Genomic DNA, 25,367 nt, shown 5'->3' with positions numbered 1-25,367 from the left:
CCAAAAAGATCTACATGCGATGATTAACGCAGCACAAACTACATTTCCGGATGCCACAATCAAAATTCCCCTACTTAATTACTCCCAGGGCATCCCTGAAAACACAAGGGAAAACATCGAAATTTTAAATTCACTCATCTCAGAAACTAGCTATCACATTCCCAAAATCCAAGCAGAAATGTTCTCCACTCTGCCTGACGGAATCCACTGGTCACCGCAGACAGGGATAGAGATTCTAAGACACTGGAAATCTTTTTTAGCCTAGAGGGGACCCCCATCAAAACCCCGCACGAAAAGGAGATCGTTAACCTATCATCCACCTTTCACCTCACAGAGGCACATACCAGCCTTCTTAAAAAGGGCCTATCGTTTGTCCCATCACCCAACCAACCCAACACTTTGAGAAATGCAATGGGGGTAGATCTCGCTCAATACCACAGAAGGATAAAAATCCTCTCGTATTTCGGCCCAAGCCCGTCACCAATAAGAAAACCGTTCCAGATGGCCTCTACATGGGAACCAGAAACATGTAAACTTCCTGCACCAATCCTGCAACTAATGGAAAAGGACCTCAAGATCCTCAAAACCCTAAAGCCCACTAGCAACGAACCCAACCTAACGGACGCCGAGCAAAAGGCACTGCTGGAACTCACAAAAAATCACGATCTAGTACTAAAACCAGCTGACAAAGGCAGTGCATTGGTCATAATGGACAAAACGGATTACACCAAAGAAGCATTGCGCCAATTAACGGATACAAACTACTACATCCCATTAGCCCAGTCCATAAAAGACAATACGGCCACAGAAATAGCACAAATCCTGGACACACTAATAACAAAACGACACCTCACCAAAGAACAGGGCATATATCTGAAAGGGCAAACACCCCATAGACCTCGATTATTCTACATGCTCCCAAAAATCCACAAACCACTGGACAAGTGGAACAATAACATACCACCGGGAAGACCAATAATCTCCGATTGCAGCAGTGAAAGCTATGGTGTTGCCGAATACTTAGATTTCTTTCTCACACCCCTTTCCAACAGACACCCGAGTTACCTAAAAGACACACCAGATTTTATCGAGAAACTCAGCCAAACCACAATAACAGAAAACTGCAAACTTTTCACCATGGATGTAAATAGTCTCTACACCAATATTGAAATCCCTCTAGGTCTGACCGCGGTAAAAAAATGGTTCCAAAAATACCCCGACCCCAACAGACCGGAAGAGGAACTTCTGCAACTCCTACAAATCAATCTGACCAAAAACGATTTTGTTTTCGACGACAAAGTTTACCTACAAATTAAAGGTACAGCGATGGGAAAGAAATTCGCCCCAGCATACGCCAACATTTATATGGCAGATTGGGAAGACACGGTCTTCCCCAAATGTAACAAGACACCACTGATATATTTCCGATATTTGGATGACATTTTCGGGATTTGGACATACTCAGATGATGACTTCAATGATTTTGTCCAAACCCTCAACGCACATCATGCCTCGATACGATTGGACCCTACTCTTCATGACCTTGAGGTCCATTTCTTGGATGTCACGGTATACAAGGGATCCAGTTTCCTGGACACAGGGAAACTGGACACCAAAGTATATTTCAAGCCCACAGATACTCACGCTTTACTGCACAAACACAGCTTCCACCCCAAACACGTTTTCAAGGGCATTTACAAATCCCAACTAATCAGATTTAACAGAATCTGCAGTAACCCCAAAGATGAATATGAGGCAATCCATACCCTCAACAAAACCTTAAGGCAAAGAGGATATCAAAGGTCCTTCCTTAGAGGTGTTCAAAAACAGATTCATTCAAAGGTGATACAGAAACAAAACAACAACCAACAAAAAACCATTAAAAAAAACCTTATCCCTTTGATATCCCTCTACTCCAACTACACGGTTACGATTAACCAACTCCTCAAACGAAACTTCTCTGAAACATTTTCCCAAACTACTCTTGGTCAAGAATGTAAAGTGATCTCGGCCTACAAAAAAAACCCAAACCTACAAAATCTGTTGGTTAGGGCCAAGCTACATCGCCCAGAAAACAAAACCACAATCACTAAACACAAATCAGTCAAAAATCTGAAAACAAAATCTGTAATTACATTACCGAGACCCTCACCTTCAACACTCACCAACAGCGTTTACTTGTTATCCTGCAAAAAATGTCCCCAAAAGTACGTTGGCCAAACTTCCAAATCACTGGATGACAGAAGGACAAAATACATGGACAGATTTTCCAACAACCTGGAACCACTCACTTACCTGACAAGCCACTTTCGGAAACACGGACCTGGAAACTTCTTGATCCGTGGATTGGAACACGACCCAACCTGGACCTTCCCTCAGAGGAACAGAACGAAACAGAAATGGATCAATAGACTGGGCACTACTCACCCTTTTGGACTAAATGAGGAAGGTGATACTATTTGAAAATCTTTTTCTTTTTTCTTTTTTCTTTTTTCATCAAGATCTCTTAAAAAGTATATTTCTAAATGTTTTTCTATGTTATGTAAATATTTCAAATGTTTTATTATTGTTACCCAACTTGTTATTTTTTTCCTCTACGTGAAAAATGAATAAATAATAAAAAAATGAGGACGGGAAATGATGACTTTTGGAAAATTATTCCAGGCATTTTTATGCAGGAATACATCCATTTCAGATCCCCATCCTTTCTTCAAATAAAAACTCATTTCTTTTAATAAAGCTTATTTTCTTACCCACCCACTCTCCTCCCCGCCCCTGATAAAAGGTGGTGTGGGAGTGAGAGTGTACAGCCCGACCCGGCAGGGGGAGTTGAGAGGTCGGACCAGACCCTCTTCTCCCTAACTCTTTTACTCCTACACAAACCTCATCGCCTACCTTCATTTGCCTACCTGTTTTACTAACTCTCCTCCCCGCCCCTTTTGTTGAGGGGTGTGGGAGTGAGAGTGTACAGCCCGATCCGGCAGGGGGGGTTGAGAGGTCGGACCAGACCCTCTTCTCCCTAACTCTTCTACTCCTACATAAACCTCAATACTCTAACCCTAAACCTAACCCCGACCCTACTCACCTACCTTCTTTCCCTAACTCTTTTACTCCAACACAAACCTCATCGCCTACCTGTTTTACTGACTCTCCTCCCCACCCCTTTTGTTGAGGGGTGTGGGAGTGAGAGTGTACAGCCCGATCCGGCAGGGGGAGTTGAGAGGTCGGACCAGACCCTCTTCTCCCTAACTCTTCTACTCCTACATAAACCTCAATACTCTAACCCTAAACCTAACCCCAACTCTACTCGCCTACCTTCTTTTCCCTAACTCTTTTACAAACCTCATCGCCTACCTCTTTTGCCTACCTGTTTGACTGACTCTCCTCCCCGCCCCTTTTGTTGAGGGGTGTGGGAGTGAGAGTGTACAGCCCGATCCGGCAGGGGGAGTTGAGAGGTCGGACCAGACCCTCTTCTCCCTAACTCTTCTACTCCTACATAAACCTCAATACTCTAACCCTAAACCTAACCCCAACCCTACTTCCAAACTCAACCTCAATTTTTAATCCCTAACACTAACCCTAACCCCTAACCCTAACTCCAAAACCTAACCCTAACCCAACTTTTTTATCCCTAACCTTAACCTCTAAAAACACCAAACCTAACCCTATCTTGGCCCCTAACCTTAACCCTTTTAGCCCTAACCCTGAATCTAACTCCTCTACACCTAACCCTAACCTTAACCCAGACCACACCCACCTTTGACTCCACCCCCTTTTTTGTCACTCACTCACTTGTAACACCCCCTTCATAAGAAACCTTTAAACGGCATTTTGAAATGATTTAAAATTAATAAAAATTATAAATCTAATAAACTTTTGACATTTTATCCTTTTACAATTGCCATCCCACTGTGGTGGTGGCCGGGTGGGCCTCCGCTCCACGGGGTGTGTCAGTGTTGCAGCCCCATAAAACCCAAAGCAATCCATTCACCACCACATTATTTCAACCATCTTCCTTTCTCATGGTTTCTAAAAACTTCTTTACAATGCATCATGGTCCGTTTATGCAAATTTAGCAGGAAATAAGATGTATTCAAGGCTTATATGCAAATTTAACAACTTGGCAACATGGGTAATATGGTTTATGGCAATTCCGACACCACGAGTGAAGATTACTATACTGGAAAAGACTTACCTCTTGCGACAAACCCACAAATTGAGTATTTCCAATCTACGGGTGACTCCGGAAGAAGACAGACGACTCCCAGAGAATTTTGAACAGCGGCAGTTTGACATCTCGGCGGCAGATACAACGGCGATGATTCCAGCTCCCTCGACACCTCACCAACTGCAGGAGAAGGACAGAGACGGCTCTGGACATCCCTCAAAAGCACTTTTAAGTGCCCCTCCACTGCAGGGACTTTGTGGCACGGCCATGGACGGCCAAAAACGGCACTGCTTAGTGCCCCAGCAAGAGACTTCACGGCAGAGACAACGAGGGATGGCCATCGATGGCCAAAATAGCACTGTTCAGTGCTCCAATAATGGCCAACAAACGAAGACGACGACCCCCCACACCTCAACGGAGGTCCACAGCGACAGTCACAGCACTCTTGGTGCTTCAGCGGCGGCAGATCACCAGACGACGTGCTTAACTTCACCAGGGGCCTTTCCTGGGTAGGTTATCACGTTTGCTCCCTCAACTTTCACTTCAAAAACCAACAACCAGATCTTCAGGTTCTGTTCTGGCCAAACCATGGTAACCTAACGGTGATAACAAGTGGTTTGTTGGCGGACAGACGGTAAGTATGCAGCCCCCCGGGTCCCTTGGACAGCACGCGGGTGTGGTGGTCCAGGGCAGTCAGGACCTTAAATGTCGCCAAGTCTTCTATGAGGATTAGCCTCACCAATGCACAGTCCATCTCTCACCACACACGTTTAATTCGGTCCTATTTGCTCAATCCCATTGTAGGCGTGCAACCATAGCTTGGTCATCTTCCCCTCTAACCGACGGCGTGTTATGGGATCATGGCGAGCTATGGGGCTCTGACGGCAGCCTGCTTTGCCCCCTATTTGTCCGGTGATTATGGGTTTACACTCTAACCTAGGAACATGCATTACCACCTTATTACTGCTTTCCCCTCTGGCCGACGGCGTGCTACGGGACTGCTAGTTTTTGGTGGTTTGCACCCAATGGTCTCCCCACTCTCCCCTCTAACCGACGGCGTGTTACGGGTTTGTGATGAGCCTTGGGGTTCTGAAAAACTGAAGGTGCACTGCCATGGTCGTTACTGCCTTCCCCCCTGACCGACGGCGTGTCATGGGATTGCAGTGCGCCTTGGCATGCATCCAATGGTCTTTCCACTCTCCCCTCTGACCGACGGCGTGTCACGGGTCTGTGGTGGGCCTTGGCCTTCAGACTGGTGAACCTGTCTTCCCTGTTCATTTGGGCATCTATGGCACTGCAGAAAACCCCAGAACCAGCAACTACCATTCGTGTCCTCCCCTCTAACCGATGGCGTGTTACGGGAGTTTTGCACACAGTGGACGTCTACCAATACTTCCTTCACTCACCCCTTAACCACCCAAATTCTACATCCCTGGCCCAGCTTAGGTGGCCATGCCGAGGATGCACCGGGACCTAGACCCCCCCTCCTCCTTCTACATTTTTTCGGTTTTAGTCCTTTCGACACCATTACTTTCAGTTAGTATAGCTAAGTTTTTACTTTATGTCATTTTTTTCTTCTTTTCGTTCAGAACTAGCATGCAATAATAGCCCTAAAATAACTTCTAAATTATTGATCTTAGACGTTAAAATTCCACCCCTTTTGTAAAAAATCGCTCAATTGGACATGGGACACACGCCGGGACTTGATCAATCCCGGTGGGCCACACCCAGCGGAGAGTGTCTAGTTTGGAATGGCCGAAACACTTGATGATGCTGAGGTGCACTACTGATGATGTGTCCTAAAATCTAGCTTCTAAAATAGACCGGTTCTGACTACCATTTCTCTCAACACAATCAGGTCTTCCTCTTGGCGTGCACCCTTAGCCTTCTAGTCTTTCCCTGGTTGTTCTGACGTCTCCTAACGCCGGTCAACTACGGGATTACGGTCGGCTCTGGGCTTCTGGTAATCCTCTGTCTTCCCCCCTGATTGTACTACAATTATGGGATTACGGAGTCCCCAGAAGATGCAACTACCGTATGCGTATCCACTACTTGTGGTTACGCTTCGGACGCCTTCTCGTAACATCCCTCTGATCCTCCCTGCCACATAGGATCATGGACGTTACACACACTGTGCTCGGCCGATCCGCCCTGCATACTATCCTATTTTCCTCTCACTTACCCACACGCACCCAAGAACGAGGACATTGTTGGACAGGTCTTAGCACATACTGACGAGCGACGGCCAGTGCAATACCTTTGCTTCCCTACTCAACTGCTTGGTCCAATTCCGGGCGGGGGGTCGCATCGAGATAGATTTAACTACCCTAACCTAGCCAGAGCCTATCGGACAAGATAGCTAACCTTTTAGTCCAGAATAACAATGATCCAACCAAACCATCCTTCTAATCACACTCTTTTATACCACAGAACAACCATGGCGGAAACCAAAATTCCTACCGACTTCCGTGAAAAAACCAAGGCAATGTCGAAGCTGATAAAGGCCTACCATCATCTAAAGAACACAGACCCCTCCGGAAGAACCCCTAGGAACATTAGAAGGACGCAGGATCAATTGGTCCATGCAATCCTACCGGCCTTCCCCAACAACAACACTGATCTGCTCAAAACTGGGAACGCCCTCAATTGGTCCCACACATCAATACAGATACTAAACGAACACTACCTAACAACAATTGAAAATTTGACAGCCACTCTTTCAAGAGCCCCCAAGGATGACTGGGAAAATTCCCTCAAAGTCGCCATCAAATGGGCTCAAAAAGATAACAAACATATATCCGAGAATACCATCAAAGAAGCCTCAACCCGTATCCTCGACCTCATACATCCTGCTCAACCCACTACCTCGAGATCAGGCCAAACCGAACCAGAACAGATCCCTATCCCAAATAACTCGACCCAACCGGAAACAAACCCCACAAAACCGATCCAGATACCCACCCCAGATAACTCGGGTCAACCGATAACCCCACCACCCCAAAAGAAACAAAAGAAGGATTACATTGATACCCGGTCCCTACCAAAATCCACCCAGATACTGAGTGAAACATCCCCACAACCATGCACCTACACAAATATTGGGGCCTTTCCACCCAAGCAACTACCTGATACCCTCTTCCAATCACACCCCCACCATGGTAACAAATACCGCAACTGGACCTTGGAACCCAGGAGACCCCTCTTACTGATAGGTGACTCCAACATGTCTAGAATCCCATTCGTAAACCACGCTATGGTGCAAGTTGACTGCTTCCCAGGGGCCAATCTCAGCCATGCTGCCCACTTGCTAAAAAACAACACACCAACAGACAATAGGGTTGAAAAAGTTATCTTATCTTTCGGGATCAACAACAGGAAAATATCCAACAGAACCCACCTCCAAAAAGATCTACATGCGATGATTAACGCAGCACAAACTACATTTCCGGATGCCACAATCAAAATTCCCCTACTTAATTACTCCCAGGGCATCCCTGAAAACACAAGGGAAAACATCGAAATTTTAAATTCACTCATCTCAGAAACTAGCTATCACATTCCCAAAATCCAAGCAGAAATGTTCTCCACTCTGCCTGACGGAATCCACTGGTCACCGCAGACAGGGATAGAGATTCTAAGACACTGGAAATCTTTTTTAGCCTAGAGGGGACCCCCATCAAAACCCCGCACGAAAAGGAGATCGTTAACCTATCATCCACCTTTCACCTCACAGAGGCACATACCAGCCTTCTTAAAAAGGGCCTATCGTTTGTCCCATCACCCAACCAACCCAACACTTTGAGAAATGCAATGGGGGTAGATCTCGCTCAATACCACAGAAGGATAAAAATCCTCTCGTATTTCGGCCCAAGCCCGTCACCAATAAGAAAACCGTTCCAGATGGCCTCTACATGGGAACCAGAAACATGTAAACTTCCTGCACCAATCCTGCAACTAATGGAAAAGGACCTCAAGATCCTCAAAACCCTAAAGCCCACTAGCAACGAACCCAACCTAACGGACGCCGAGCAAAAGGCACTGCTGGAACTCACAAAAAATCACGATCTAGTACTAAAACCAGCTGACAAAGGCAGTGCATTGGTCATAATGGACAAAACGGATTACACCAAAGAAGCATTGCGCCAATTAACGGATACAAACTACTACATCCCATTAGCCCAGTCCATAAAAGACAATACGGCCACAGAAATAGCACAAATCCTGGACACACTAATAACAAAACGACACCTCACCAAAGAACAGGGCATATATCTGAAAGGGCAAACACCCCATAGACCTCGATTATTCTACATGCTCCCAAAAATCCACAAACCACTGGACAAGTGGAACAATAACATACCACCGGGAAGACCAATAATCTCCGATTGCAGCAGTGAAAGCTATGGTGTTGCCGAATACTTAGATTTCTTTCTCACACCCCTTTCCAACAGACACCCGAGTTACCTAAAAGACACACCAGATTTTATCGAGAAACTCAGCCAAACCACAATAACAGAAAACTGCAAACTTTTCACCATGGATGTAAATAGTCTCTACACCAATATTGAAATCCCTCTAGGTCTGACCGCGGTAAAAAAATGGTTCCAAAAATACCCCGACCCCAACAGACCGGAAGAGGAACTTCTGCAACTCCTACAAATCAATCTGACCAAAAACGATTTTGTTTTCGACGACAAAGTTTACCTACAAATTAAAGGTACAGCGATGGGAAAGAAATTCGCCCCAGCATACGCCAACATTTATATGGCAGATTGGGAAGACACGGTCTTCCCCAAATGTAACAAGACACCACTGATATATTTCCGATATTTGGATGACATTTTCGGGATTTGGACATACTCAGATGATGACTTCAATGATTTTGTCCAAACCCTCAACGCACATCATGCCTCGATACGATTGGACCCTACTCTTCATGACCTTGAGGTCCATTTCTTGGATGTCACGGTATACAAGGGATCCAGTTTCCTGGACACAGGGAAACTGGACACCAAAGTATATTTCAAGCCCACAGATACTCACGCTTTACTGCACAAACACAGCTTCCACCCCAAACACGTTTTCAAGGGCATTTACAAATCCCAACTAATCAGATTTAACAGAATCTGCAGTAACCCCAAAGATGAATATGAGGCAATCCATACCCTCAACAAAACCTTAAGGCAAAGAGGATATCAAAGGTCCTTCCTTAGAGGTGTTCAAAAACAGATTCATTCAAAGGTGATACAGAAACAAAACAACAACCAACAAAAAACCATTAAAAAAAACCTTATCCCTTTGATATCCCTCTACTCCAACTACACGGTTACGATTAACCAACTCCTCAAACGAAACTTCTCTGAAACATTTTCCCAAACTACTCTTGGTCAAGAATGTAAAGTGATCTCGGCCTACAAAAAAAACCCAAACCTACAAAATCTGTTGGTTAGGGCCAAGCTACATCGCCCAGAAAACAAAACCACAATCACTAAACACAAATCAGTCAAAAATCTGAAAACAAAATCTGTAATTACATTACCGAGACCCTCACCTTCAACACTCACCAACAGCGTTTACTTGTTATCCTGCAAAAAATGTCCCCAAAAGTACGTTGGCCAAACTTCCAAATCACTGGATGACAGAAGGACAAAATACATGGACAGATTTTCCAACAACCTGGAACCACTCACTTACCTGACAAGCCACTTTCGGAAACACGGACCTGGAAACTTCTTGATCCGTGGATTGGAACACGACCCAACCTGGACCTTCCCTCAGAGGAACAGAACGAAACAGAAATGGATCAATAGACTGGGCACTACTCACCCTTTTGGACTAAATGAGGAAGGTGATACTATTTGAAAATCTTTTTCTTTTTTCTTTTTCTTTTTCATCAAGATCTCTTAAAAAGTATATTTCTAAATGTTTTTCTATGTTATGTAAATATTTCAAATGTTTTATTATTGTTACCCAACTTGTTATTTTTTTCCTCTACGTGAAAAATGAATAAATAATAAAAAAATGAGGACGGGAAATGATGACTTTTGGAAAATTATTCCAGGCATTTTTATGCAGGAATACATCCATTTCAGATCCCCATCCTTTCTTCAAATAAAAACTCATTTCTTTTAATAAAGCTTATTTTCTTACCCACCCACTCTCCTCCCCGCCCCTGATAAAAGGTGGTGTGGGAGTGAGAGTGTACAGCCCGACCCGGCAGGGGGAGTTGAGAGGTCGGACCAGACCCTCTTCTCCCTAACTCTTTTACTCCTACACAAACCTCATCGCCTACCTTCATTTGCCTACCTGTTTTACTAACTCTCCTCCCCGCCCCTTTTGTTGAGGGGTGTGGGAGTGAGAGTGTACAGCCCGATCCGGCAGGGGGGGTTGAGAGGTCGGACCAGACCCTCTTCTCCCTAACTCTTCTACTCCTACATAAACCTCAATACTCTAACCCTAAACCTAACCCCGACCCTACTCACCTACCTTCTTTCCCTAACTCTTTTACTCCAACACAAACCTCATCGCCTACCTGTTTTACTGACTCTCCTCCCCACCCCTTTTGTTGAGGGGTGTGGGAGTGAGAGTGTACAGCCCGATCCGGCAGGGGGAGTTGAGAGGTCGGACCAGACCCTCTTCTCCCTAACTCTTCTACTCCTACATAAACCTCAATACTCTAACCCTAAACCTAACCCCAACTCTACTCGCCTACCTTCTTTTCCCTAACTCTTTTTACAAACCTCATCGCCTACCTTCTTTTGCCTACCTGTTTGACTGACTCTCCTCCCCGCCCCTTTTGTTGAGGGATGTGGGAGTGAGAGTGTACAGCCCGATCCGGCAGGGGGAGTTGAGAGGTCGGACCAGACCCTCTTCTCCCTAACTCTTCTACTCCTACATAAACCTCAATACTCTAACCCTAAACCTAACCCCAACCCTACTTCCAAACTCAACCTCAATTTTTAATCCCTAACACTAACCCTAACCCCTAACCCTAACTCCAAAACCTAACCCTAACCCAACTTTTTTATCCCTAACCTTAACCTCTAAAAACACCAAACCTAACCCTATCTTGGCCCCTAACCTTAACCCTTTTAGCCCTAACCCTGAATCTAACTCCTCTACACCTAACCCTAACCTTAACCCAGACCACACCCACCTTTGACTCCACCCCCTTTTTTGTCACTCACTCACTTGTAACACCCCCTTCATAAGAAACCTTTAAACGGCATTTTGAAATGATTTAAAATTAATAAAAATTATAAATCTAATAAACTTTTGACATTTTATCCTTTTACAATTGCCATCCCACTGTGGTGGTGGCCGGGTGGGCCTCCGCTCCACGGGGTGTGTCAGTGTTGCAGCCCCATAAAACCCAAAGCAATCCATTCACCACCACATTATTTCAACCATCTTCCTTTCTCATGGTTTCTAAAAACTTCTTTACAATGCATCATGGTCCGTTTATGCAAATTTAGCAGGAAATAAGATGTATTCAAGGCTTATATGCAAATTTAACAACTTGGCAACATGGGTAATATGGTTTATGGCAATTCCGACACCACGAGTGAAGATTACTATACTGGAAAAGACTTACCTCTTGCGACAAACCACAAATTGAGTATTTCCAATCTACGGGTGACTCCGGAAGAAGACAGACGACTCCCAGAGAATTTTGAACAGCGGCAGTTTGACATCTCGGCGGCAGATACAACGGCGATGATTCCAGCTCCCTCGACACCTCACCAACTGCAGGAGAAGGACAGAGACGGCTCTGGACATCCCTCAAAAGCACTTTTAAGTGCCCCTCCACTGCAGGGACTTTGTGGCACGGCCATGGACGGCCAAAAACGGCACTGCTTAGTGCCCCAGCAAGAGACTTCACGGCAGAGACAACGAGGGATGGCCATCGATGGCCAAAATAGCACTGTTCAGTGCTCCAATAATGGCCAACAAACGAAGACGACGACCCCCCACACCTCAACGGAGGTCCACAGCGACAGTCACAGCACTCTTGGTGCTTCAGCGGCGGCAGATCACCAGACGACGTGCTTAACTTCACCAGGGGCCTTTCCTGGGTAGGTTATCACGTTTGCTCCCTCAACTTTCACTTCAAAAACCAACAACCAGATCTTCAGGTTCTGTTCTGGCCAAACCATGGTAACCTAACGGTGATAACAAGTGGTTTGTTGGCGGACAGACGGTAAGTATGCAGCCCCCCGGGTCCCTTGGACAGCACGCGGGTGTGGTGGTCCAGGGCAGTCAGGACCTTAAATGTCGCCAAGTCTTCTATGAGGATTAGCCTCACCAATGCACAGTCCATCTCTCACCACACACGTTTAATTCGGTCCTATTTGCTCAATCCCATTGTAGGCGTGCAACCATAGCTTGGTCATCTTCCCCTCTAACCGACGGCGTGTTATGGGATCATGGCGAGCTATGGGGCTCTGACGGCAGCCTGCTTTGCCCCCTATTTGTCCGGTGATTATGGGTTTACACTCTAACCTAGGAACATGCATTACCACCTTATTACTGCTTTCCCCTCTGGCCGACGGCGTGCTACGGGACTGCTAGTTTTTGGTGGTTTGCACCCAATGGTCTCCCCACTCTCCCCTCTAACCGACGGCGTGTTACGGGTTTGTGATGAGCCTTGGGGTTCTGAAAAACTGAAGGTGCACTGCCATGGTCGTTACTGCCTTCCCCCCTGACCGACGGCGTGTCATGGGATTGCAGTGCGCCTTGGCATGCATCCAATGGTCTTTCCACTCTCCCCTCTGACCGACGGCGTGTCACGGGTCTGTGGTGGGCCTTGGCCTTCAGACTGGTGAACCTGTCTTCCCTGTTCATTTGGGCATCTATGGCACTGCAGAAAACCCCAGAACCAGCAACTACCATTCGTGTCCTCCCCTCTAACCGATGGCGTGTTACGGGAGTTTTGCACACAGTGGACGTCTACCAATACTTCCTTCACTCACCCCTTAACCACCCAAATTCTACATCCCTGGCCCAGCTTAGGTGGCCATGCCGAGGATGCACCGGGACCTAGACCCCCCCTCCTCCTTCTACATTTTTTTCGGTTTTAGTCCTTTCGACACCATTACTTTCAGTTAGTATAGCTAAGTTTTTACTTTATGTCATTTTTTTTCTTCTTTTCGTTCAGAACTAGCATGCAATAATAGCCCTAAAATAACTTCTAAATTATTGATCTTAGACGTTAAAATTCCACCCCTTTTGTAAAAAATCGCTCAATTGGACATGGGACACACGCCGGGACTTGATCAATCCCGGTGGGCCACACCCAGCGGAGAGTGTCTAGTTTGGAATGGCCGAAACACTTGATGATGCTGAGGTGCACTACTGATGATGTGTCCTAAAATCTAGCTTCTAAAATAGACCGGTTCTGACTACCATTTCTCTCAACACAATCAGGTCTTCCTCTTGGCGTGCACCCTTAGCCTTCTAGTCTTTCCCTGGTTGTTCTGACGTCTCCTAACGCCGGTCAACTACGGGATTACGGTCGGCTCTGGGCTTCTGGTAATCCTCTGTCTTCCCCCCTGATTGTACTACAATTATGGGATTACGGAGTCCCCAGAAGATGCAACTACCGTATGCGTATCCACTACTTGTGGTTACGCTTCGGACGCCTTCTCGTAACATCCCTCTGATCCTCCCTGCCACATAGGATCATGGACGTTACACACACTGTGCTCGGCCGATCCGCCCTGCATACTATCCTATTTTCCTCTCACTTACCCACACGCACCCAAGAACGAGGACATTGTTGGACAGGTCTTAGCACATACTGACGAGCGACGGCCAGTGCAATACCTTTGCTTCCCTACTCAACTGCTTGGTCCAATTCCGGGCGGGGGGTCGCATCGAGATAGATTTAACTACCCTAACCCTATTTCAACACACGTTTTCTCTTGAAGTATAAACAGTGTCGACATGAAAGCACTTCATATAATTTGTTGTTATTAACCACTGACACTGATTTATTCCCTTACTTTAACACACACACACACACACACACACACACACACACACACACCAAATACAGCATGGACTGGCAAAAATTAGACGGGAGTAGCTATTTCAACGTACGAGTGAATTGGCCTTAGCATACATGTGCTCTGCACACACATTAATAAAACAGACACATTGCATTGCACAGCGTCATTTGAAAGTATAAATATATATTCAGATTTGTAAGTGGGATTGTCTGGAATCTGGCAATATAATAACCATTATGGTGGAATACACTGGCTAAGCAATTTACAAAAAATATCTGTGCTGACATAAATAGTTTAAATGAGAATACATTATAAAGTTCAGGGACCGCTTGTTATACTGATGCATGTGTTGAGTGAAGAGTTTGTGAGATATTTCACAGAGTAATGGGTGTGCAGAGATTTATGCAGAATGCAAATATGATAAATATATGATTGGTCCAGTATTACAGTTTTTTGCGATTGCTAAACGACAGTGGGCACAACTGAAGCCACATGTGCAAAACTCAAACTACAGTCTGCACCGCAGCAGTTCATGTGACCAAACTCTAGTTCGTTTTTCATTGCTTGAATACAGTTTTCAAAACTCTACACACTTATCCCATGACTTTAACCACAACCTGCACAACACTGGATTCACAGCACTTCAAATGCTAACACACTGCTGTCAAAAATGTTAACCACACATTCAAAACAGAATAGATTTCAGTCTGGAGCCTATCAAACACTGCTGATTACAATTTTAGCTGAAAGCCTAAGCAGGTGTCTTGTTTTAGACTAGTTAGTGAACATATACAGTATTTAGACAGAGAAAGCTCAGAAAGCATTTTTTGTACACAAACACCAAATAACAATGAAACAATTATACACTGTACTGTTTGAGAGAAACAGGTAAAAGAGCAAATATGCCAATATGTTCAGGTAAGATGTCTGAGGTTATATACACAGCTATGGATTTTTTTTGAAAAACACTATGTCTTCACAATAGTAAAACAGCGTTCTTACTGTTTTTCAGAAAGTAATGGAGGTGAAAGCAATGGAAACACCACAACCATTTGTATTTAGAGATGATTCAGACATCCAGTGTGATGAAGAAAACTTGCTGCATGATGCTGGACAGACGCAGGATTAGTCACACTATTCTTTGTTACAGTTTAGTTGTTGTTTTTTTCAGTAATTCCATAAATTACTAGAGACAAAATATTATATTGAAGCAAACTGCTGATTTTCATTCCTTCTTGGTTACTTTACTTAAAAATTGTTATATTACATAAAATCTATATCTTTTCTTTAAAGAAACTATTGAGTAGTGTGAAGTCACTTCAAATGTTCAAACTGTAAAGATGAGAATGTCAGTATTTTCTGTATTGGTGTTTGCTGCTAGTGTTTTTACTCTCAGTGTGTTCTGAGTGACAGTGTGTGTGTTGTCTCAGTGAGGATTGTTCATAGCGTTTGGCTGCACTGAGCCTGTTTTGAGACGTGTGTTAAGAGTTGTGTTGCTGTGAATGAGTTTTGCAGGAGATGTGAACTGTTTAGTTCAGGTGACTGTTGGTAACAAAATCACTGCAGTCGGCAATGGCGAAACAAGCTACAATGTAAGTTAATAGGACGTCAATTGTAGGCCTACTAAAGCTTGTTTTTACGTTCATAAAAGTGGCTGTTTTGCCACTGACAGACTCGGATTAATATTCAAAGTGTCTGACAACATTATGGAAAGGATTTCGAAGGAGGTCAACCTTTCTGTTAAAGAGTAAGATCCTTTTTTTTAAACATAAAAAGTCTGCGAAATTGCGTTTGCTAAACCCACCAGACTCAATGTAAATAAACAATAATTTTAGCATCGTATGGGGGTAGGCCTACACAACTATTTCATTCCAATTTCGGGTCTTTCAGTCACAGTGAAAACCTCGGACATTTCCGGGGACAGCTACAGCCGGGGACAGGTCACCAAAACCGGGGACTGTCCCCGGAAACCGGGGCCTCGGTCACTTGCCGTTATTAGCCGTTAATAATTAGCTGTAAACTTGACGTTCTGGCATTTAGGCTTCTTCAACACTTACCTCACACAACTTTGGCTGCACGCTCTCTCTCTCTCTCTGCATGGCTGTCTGTCTGCCTGCCTGCCTGCCTGCTTCTCTGTGTGCACATCATGTCTCTGTCTACTACTGGGAATACGCACGACAGAGACGCAGAGGCCTCTGGGAGCAAGCAAAAAGCAAAATCCCAGAATTTGCCCAGACACACACACACACACACACACACACACACACACACACACACACACACACACACACACTATTCCAATGTAATAACTAATTACTAAGTTAAACTGTGCCGAGCTTGGATGGTAATTTCCTCTCCTCCAATCGGAGCCTGAGCAACCTGTCGCAGTAGATCAACCAATCAGCTATTTTTATTTATTATTTTTAATCATTAATGTACTCATGTTATTTTTATTGTGAGAATAAATATCAAATTTCACTTTTTTTCTTGATGTTGAGAATCAGTTTTTATTCAATAAAATGTTAATATTTGACCAGAGTGAATCTAATTTATACTGAAAATATAATTAAAACTATTTATTGATTTGTGATGTGTGTAAGTATCACATCAGCTCTGACTTAATTGTTTTATACATACACACCACATATTATTAATATTCAAGATCCAACCGTGCACATCTGAATGCGTTTTGGATGGTAGCTTGTTTTATAAATAAAGCATATGTATCAGTCTTTATTCATTCAGGACAGCCACATAGATGTCAATCACAGTTGGTTTAAGTTAAGCAGTCAGCACGTACAGTGATGGGACAGTAGCTCAGACAGATGTAGGCCTACATTAAAGGCAGTTGGTGGGATAAGGGTTTTGAGTTCCAGGGTTTTTTGTAGTTCATTCCAGCATTTGCAGCTGAGAATTGGAAGGAGGGTGTGGGCTCTCAAGTCTGGTGCATAAACAAGATCTCAAATGAAATGTATGTATGACACTAACACATAATAAATACAGACAAAACATAAAACCGACACGTCACTATTTAGTATTATGCATTCTGCAGAGCTGACAGTTTTATATATATATATATATATAATTTAGCTTCACGTAAGTAGCTAGTAAGGACGACAGGCAGTGGCTGTTGCTGCCGACCAGATGCCGACTGACGACGACTGTAAACGAGTTCAAGTGCATTTCGGGAAAAAAAAAAAAATGTCTGAAGAGAATTCGCGCTAGTGGTGACTGCTGGTAAAATTCTTGAGGTAAGTTGTAGGCTATTTTAAATCTTTTCTTAAGTTATATGTGCGTGCAAAACGACATCTTGTGCGGTTGTTATTTTGACTGGTTTAATGTGGTTTCTAACAGAACTGTTAGACCCTGTACTTTACTCTTTAATAATAACGTGCCAAGGCACTTAACCCCGCAAGGATGTTCGTGACCTGGCCGCCGGGACTGCACTCAGAGAAGCGGAGTTTAACTGCTGCACTTGGAATTCACATCTTAAATGGAACAAATAGCAACGTGGAAGACTCGACAGGGTTATCCAACAAGGGACCCATTTGTCTACATAAATACGTTTATTTGTCTGTTACATTAAGGCAACGTGTGAATTGTTTGCGTCGTTTAGTATTGTGGAGTAATCAACAGTGTTTTTCAAAGTTTCATATTGCCATGCACCTTAGCTGGCTACATATACTGTAGGCAGACATCTCCATATTATCATCAGGTTGTTCATTGTGACCAAAAGAACACAGAAAATAACACACATTCACTTTGCATGTTAGGGGAGGGGGTACACATTATATCAGGTGAAAAAACGGCCTGATATAATGTGTATCCCCTCTGTAACTCAAAATGTTACGGCCCATGCCTGCTTGATACTTGCTTAATCTTGTGGTAATCTGAGTTCGACCGCTGCAGAGTTTTAATAGAGGGACAATGCAGAGTCCAAGATTTGTGATTTCACACACATAGGACATTCTTTAACCGCAGCAGCAAAACACATTCTAAACAGGCCTGAAAGCAGAACGTTTGTTGGTCTATGACAACATGCACCTTGTTGATCTAAAAGACAATTGAAGATGTAAAAGTAGTGAAAGTCTTAAAATGACAGATAGAATGATACAGTCTACAAAATCACAAACACAGCTGTAGCTTATTTACTTGGCCCAAGCCTGGTAGTTTATGGTACTGTGTTTACTCAGCAGAAGTTAGACCAACCTGGTCACAGAAACCACAGAAGCTCTGCATTGCCTCTTTTGTTTTGTTTTTTTACTATTGGCCCTATTACTCTGTTTTGACAATCTTTAGAGCAGGGGTCTTCCAAAGTTTTTTTAAGCTATTGTAGGATTTTAAGCTAAAATGTAACCGTTTTGACCGGTCTGGCCCTAAAAAGGCCAGACTGAATCTGACTCCAATTCTAAAAAAAAAAAATACTGTCTATTTATCCATTTCTGTCCCATCCCTGGTGGTGCTCTCATCAGTTTGGATCCAGTCCAGATCTTCTGGCTCCAGCCGGCTCCTGACTAATTTGTAACACTGTATAAAAACATGACCTTGACTTCCAATTCTCAGCTCAGAAGAAGCATGCCGCTATTGTTGGATTTTGAACACTTGGGTTTTAATCTCCAGCAAACTTTAAGGAGTTTTCATGAGAGCCAGGTCATTTCCATACAGTGTCACAAATCCCGCGCTTGCATAGTGCTGACCATTGTTGCCTCGTCCCCCCCCCCCCTTATCAGAGAGTTTCTTTCTCACCCTTCCTTCCTTGTCTCTCATAACTCAGGGAAACAGAGGCACTGAGGTCAGCCCCATGAACTCTAAAACCTTTTCTTAACACTTTCACAAAATATATTCTAACACTATGGACCCATTAACTGAGAGAGACGGAGCAGACAGTCCAGGGAGTCCAGAGACATGTAATATATTACATATATTGTATAAAATGAAGTTGCATATTAAACTGGGCCTACATTAAGGTGTAACACAGCCTAAAGCCTTTCTACATACCTTATTTTCTTTGCATAGAATACTAAGCTATTAAAATAATAATTGTTGGCATGATTTTATAAATCATCTTTTAATGTTACACATTGGCTACCTGTGGCACAGGTGAAATGTGGTGTACCAAAATGAATAACTCAATTAATTTAGGTCGATCATTACATTCAATTTGAATGAAAAATGTTGCATATATTTACATTTGAAGTCATTCTAATACATGTCTGTATCATTCTTAATAATTTGTTTGCTAACAATCATATCTGTGAAATGCTGTCCTTCATATGGCTTGGGCATATTGATTTGTGTTATGAATATTGATATGTAGTTGAGACCAAATGTCTGCAGTGACTGCTAAATATTACCTTCCACATGCTCTTTTACATCTAAATAATGATCTTGTCATCTTCCCCTCCTTTTCTGCACAGGTTTGAGAGCTTCCCTTCTGCTGCAGAGGCAAAATGAGCTGGGATTTCCTTACGCGCCTGTTGGCCGAGATTTCCAACCATTCAACCTTCGTGGGCAAAATATGGCTGACCCTCCTCATCATCTTTCGAATCGTGCTTACTGCGGTCGGGGGCGAGTCAATCTACTCTGATGAACAGAGTAATTTTGTGTGTAACACGCTGCAACCCGGTTGCGAGAACGTGTGCTACGATGCGTTTGCGCCACTGTCACACATTCGCTTCTGGGCATTTCAGGTGATTATTATCGCCAGCCCCTCCATCATGTACCTTGGCTTTGCTATGCATAAGATTGCCCGCATGGAGGACAATGACTACCGGCCGCGGGGCAGGAAGAGGATGCCGATAGTGAGCCGCGGTGCGGAGGATAATGAGGAGGAGGAACCCATGACCCTGGAAGAGATTGAGGCAGAAGTCACGGAGAAGCCCAGCAAAAAGCACGGCGGAAAACGTTGCATCAAGCGCAATGGCCTGATGAAGGTCTACGTGTTTCAGCTGCTGTTGCGTGCCATCTTTGAGGCCTCGTTCCTGTTCGGACAGTACATCCTTTATGGACTTGAGGTGGCCCCGGTGTACGTATGCACACTCTCCCCTTGCCCATACAAAGTGGATTGCTTCGTCTCGCGCCCAACAGAGAAAACCACCTTCCTGCGCATTATGTATGGCGTCAGCGCCCTGTGTCTGCTCTTCACCATGTTGGAGATCCTTCACCTCAGCATCAGCGGTATCCGGGACTACTTTTGCGCACGCCTGCCTCAGCCTCCCACCCCACGGCTGCCTCAGCCTCCCACCCCATGCCTGCCTCAGCCTCCCACCCCACGGCTGCCTCAGCCTCCCACCCCACAGCGGCCTCAGCCTCCCACCCCACGCCTGCCTCAGCCTCCCACCCCACAGCGGCCTCAGCCTCCCACCCCACGGCGGCCTCAGCCTCCCACCCCCCACCGCCAGCCATCTACACCTCCAGGCTACCACACGGCTCTGAAGAAGGACCCGTCGGGGAAAATGGGCTTCAGGGACAACCAGGGAGACTCGGGCTGCGAGTCCTTCGGCGACAAGGCTTCATCGCGGGAACTGGAGAGGCTGCGAAGACACCTGAAACTGGCTCAGCAGCATCTGGACAGAACATATGAGAAAGGTGAGGCCTCCAACCTTTTCATCCTCTTCATAAGTTTGTTCTTTTCATTTTTATATTGTTTTTATTTTGTATTGATCAATACAAAATGCTTTACTGACACTATCTCTCTGTTTACAGGTCTTTGTGTGTAGGTTCTCATAAGACCAGCTGACATAAGACTAAAGTTTACATCAGTGACATCAAGATCAGTGAGAGGACGCAAGGGAATCAAAGTGTGTGTGTGTGTGTGTGTGTGTGTCTGTGTGTGTGTGTGTGTGTGTGTGTGTGTGAGTGAGTGAGTGAGTGAGTGAGTGAGTGAGTGAGTGAGTGAGTGAGTGAGTGAGTGAGTGAGTGAGTGAGTGGTGTGTGTGACATGACCTTGTTTGAGGTGGATGAAGTCAGCCCAAGCCTTCCTGTGTTAGGGCCAGTTCTGGCGGGACAACATTGCCACCTAAGCTTGTTTTATAAATTAAAGGATATGTATCAGTCTTTATTCAAAATGTGTGCTGGTGTCTCCATTAGCTCTACACACACACACACACACACACACACACACACACACACACACACACACACACACACCACACACACAGACACACACACTCTTTTAGCATGTATAGAAGCAGCATATTTCCACATGTAAATGAGTGAATTAAGGCTTTATTTTAACCAGACTCTATGTAAATAATCAGTACTTTTAGCGTGTATAGAGGCAGCATATTTCCACATGTAAATGGGTGAATTAAGGCTTTATTTCAACCAGACTCCATGTAAATAATCAGTACTTTTAGCGTGTATAGACACAGCATATTTCCACATGTAAATGGGTGAATTAAGGCTTTATTTCAACCAGACTCCATGTAAATAATCAGTACTTTTAGCGTGTATAGAGACAGCATATTTCCACATGTAAATGGGTGAATTATGGCTTTATTTCAACCAGACTCCATGTAAATAATCAGTACTTTTAGCGTGTATAGAGACAGCATATTTCCACATGTAAATGGGTGAATTAAGGCTTTATTTCAACCAAACCAGAGTGGTGATTGTTGGAACAGTGGGAAGATAAAACCAAGACGGCTTTTGGTAGTTTTATTTAGTTTCTGTCCAATTTGAATGAAGTGTGTTTTACCATGATAAAAGTCCTGATTATTTACATGGAGTCTGGTGGGTTTGGTGATGGTGATTTCAGGTTACATTACAGCTTGTTTCTTGTTTAATACTGAACCAGTTTCAGAAATTGTTGGGAAAGTTCTCCTTTAAGCCCAGATCCAGCTCTGAGTCAGGTTCAACAGAACGTGTGGACACTGATCAGTGAACAGGTGATTTATTTCTAGTCTCTGGTGTCAGTGTGATCAATGTTAACGTGCAGCAGTTCCTTCAGCTGGCAGCGGCTCTCCTCCTCGTCACTCTCGTCCTCCTCTTCTGCCTCCTCGTCCTTTGGGGTGCCAGACTCGGTGGGGATGGGGTGCAGTGGGGTCCTTGGGTATGGGATAATGCTCCATTTAAACACATTTGGCCGCTTATCCGGTCTCGGGTTGCGAGGGGAAAGAAGGGTCCGTCCATACACCATGGGTTCCTACAAAATAAAACACTTCATTTAAATGAAAAATCATTTACTAATCAATTAACTCAACTACATTTGATCTATATTCATACAGTTGTATATCATACAACTGTACATATAAACACATTCTATAATATATATATTTTTTAAATAAGTACAGTTAGAAAAAGATGAATTATTTCTATTTTCTATACTGAAAAACTTATTGAAGAGGTTGGCTGCTCATCCAGAATGCTGCAGAGATTGGCCAACAGTCTCTCCTCAGCAGCTGCTAGCTGCTCCTCACAATGACACCTGCAGGGAGGGTGGTCCACCTGTACATGTGTGTTGTATAATAAGAAAGATGCACAACAAATATGTTAATTGCAATTACATATTAATTAAATAACTACAATGACGCTTAACATATTTCAACTTTTAATTCCTCAGCCTCCACCATCTCATCCTCCTAGTACACAGAGATGGAGCAAGACGAGTCTAAACCTTTCATTTATGTCAATGGTCTAAATGCCAAAATGAAACAAAGTTACCCAAGCGGCGCAAACAAAATAAAAAAGCAAAAAGACATGTTTTCAGACAGAGATGAAGGAGTGAGGTTGTAACCTGCGGTAAGCAGAACTCCGCTTAAAACACATTGCCCCTTGATAAAACTGAGTGGTGGACAAACTGTTGATGATAACACTACAACAATAAAAGAAGTAGGCATGTTTTACTGTGTGATTGCATTAGTAGCCTATATAAACGTTGCACATCATACAAACTTTCTTAACGAGAATTGTAGCTTTTCTATCTGCATTGGCAGACAAAAACTCACGATAGACCTCTTCAAATTATAGCACAGGGCCTCTTGAAATAATAATATATATATATATATAGTATATAGTTTTATGATTCATTAGGAGTATACAATAATGATAATAACAATACTATGATAATGACAATAATGTGTCAACTCTCACTGATTCTTGCTTACACATTACATGGCGTTAGTAGTTAGTAGTTAGTAGGATTTGTGCTATTTAGAATATTTATTCTATATTCTGTTCATTGTCTTTTGGCAAGAAAAAAAAAAGGAATTACTTCTAATTTATATAGTGAAAAACTTACTGAAGACATTGGCTGCTCATCCAGAAAGAAGGACTGGTTGAGCATCAGCCATTCCTCATCAGCTGCTAGCTGCTCCTCACAATGAACTTGTGCAGGGGTGTTCTATAATACAAAGATGCACAATCAATATGTTAATTGAAATTACATATTAATTAAATAACTCCAATGACGCCATATTTCCACTTTGATTCCTCATCTTACAATTAACAAACTTTAAATATATATATATATATATATATATATATATATATATATATATATATATATATATATATATATATATATATATAGAGAGAGAGAGAGAGAGAGAGAGAGAGAGAGAGTTTTATGATTCATTAGGAGTATACAGTTTTAGTGTATTAATAAATGGCACTTTGTTGAAGTATTTAATGTGTCAACTCTCACTGATTCTTGCTTACACATTACATGGCGTTAGTAGTTAGTAGTTAGTAGGATTTGAGCTATTTAGAATATTTATTCTATATTCTGTTCATTGTCTTTTGGCAAGAAAAAAAAAAGGAATTACTTCTAATTTAGATGGTTCATCTTTCAACAGGACAACAACCCTAAGCACACAGCCGAGATATCAAAGGAGTGGCTTCAGGACAACTCTGTGAATGTCCTAGAGTGGCCCTAACAGAGCCCAGACTTGAATCCCATTGAACATCTATGGAGGGATCTGAAAATGGCTGTGCACCGACGCTCCCCATCCAAACTGATGGAGCTCGAGAGGTTCTGTAAAGAGGAATGGGCGGAACTGGCCAAAGACAGGTGTGCCAAGCTTGTGGCTTCATATTCCAAAAGATTTGAGGCTTTAATTGCTGCCAAAGGTGCCACAACAAAGCATTGAGCAAAGGCTGTGAATACTTATGTACATATTATATTTTTGTTCTGTATTGTTAATAAATTTGCAAACATTTAAAAAAGATTTTTTTCATGTTGTCATTATGTGGTATTATGTGTAGAATTTTGAGGAAAAAAAATAATTGAATCCATTTTGGAATAAGGCTGTAACATAACGAAATGTGGAGAAAGTGAAGCGCTGTGAATACTTTCCGTATGCACTGTGTAGTGAAAAACTTACTGAAGACATTGGCTGCTCATCCAGAAAGAAGGACTGGTTGAGCATCAGCCATTCCTCATCAGCTGCTAGCTGCTCCTCACAATGAACTTGTGCAGGGGTGTTCTATAATACAAAGATGCACAATCAATATGTTAATTGAAATTACATATTAATTAAATAACTCCAATGACGCCATATTTCCACTTTGATTCCTCATCTTACAATTAACAAACTTTAAAAGTATACTCACCATCTTTTGAAGAGATTCTAAAATAAAAAAAGAATTGCAATAAACAATAATGCACAAGCTGTAACACACGTTTTCTCTTTAAGTATAAACAGTGTCGACATGAAAGAACTTCATATGACTTGTTATTAACCACTAACATGTTCGCTTACATTATAGCCAAAATACAACCTAGGGTATTTTTATGCTAGCCTCAAATTGCTAAACAGGCTAAGAAGGCTCGACACAACATGAAACTTTGCTTGAAGTATCTCCAGGGTACTAAATTGGTTTGCTACTGTTACTTTGCAGCACAACATAGGTTATAATCTGATTCCACGACAGAGTGATTAGCGGACATACATAGCTGGCAGCCATGTGGCGTTTCTTTGGCGCTGGACTCTGCTGCAGGAAGAGCAGGGACATGCAGATAATTAGCTGTAATAATTAGCTGTAAACATGACGCTATGGCTGCTAGGCTTCTTCAACACTCACCTCACACAACGTTGGCTTTTCCCTCTGTCTCTCTCTGCCTGCCTGGTTCTCTGTGTGCATGAGTCTCTGTGTAAAAGCGCGCTACCGGGAATACGCACGACAGAGACGCAGAGGCCTCTGGGAGCAAAATCCCAGAATTTGCCAAGACACACATGCACACACAC

The 25,367-nt window shown here is 43.4% G+C and overlaps 1 protein-coding gene across 1 annotated transcript; it reads left to right on the top strand.

Moving 5' to 3' along the window:
* Positions 1–19,569: 19,569 nt before the first annotated feature.
* Positions 19,570–20,727, top strand: LOC116067134 (gap junction gamma-1 protein-like). Its single transcript, XM_031323447.2, has 2 exons — positions 19,570–20,667; positions 20,711–20,727. Exons 1-2 carry the CDS (start codon positions 19,629–19,631, stop codon positions 20,725–20,727), a joined length of 1,056 nt encoding a protein of 351 aa, XP_031179307.2. The 5' UTR covers positions 19,570–19,628.
* Positions 20,728–25,367: the final 4,640 nt, after the last annotated feature.

Source organism: Sander lucioperca, chromosome 17 (genome assembly GCF_008315115.2).
Source record: "Sander lucioperca isolate FBNREF2018 chromosome 17, SLUC_FBN_1.2, whole genome shotgun sequence".
Classification (NCBI taxonomy): domain Eukaryota; kingdom Metazoa; phylum Chordata; class Actinopteri; order Perciformes; family Percidae; genus Sander; species Sander lucioperca.
This window is presented reverse-complemented; position numbering and strand designations above follow the sequence as displayed.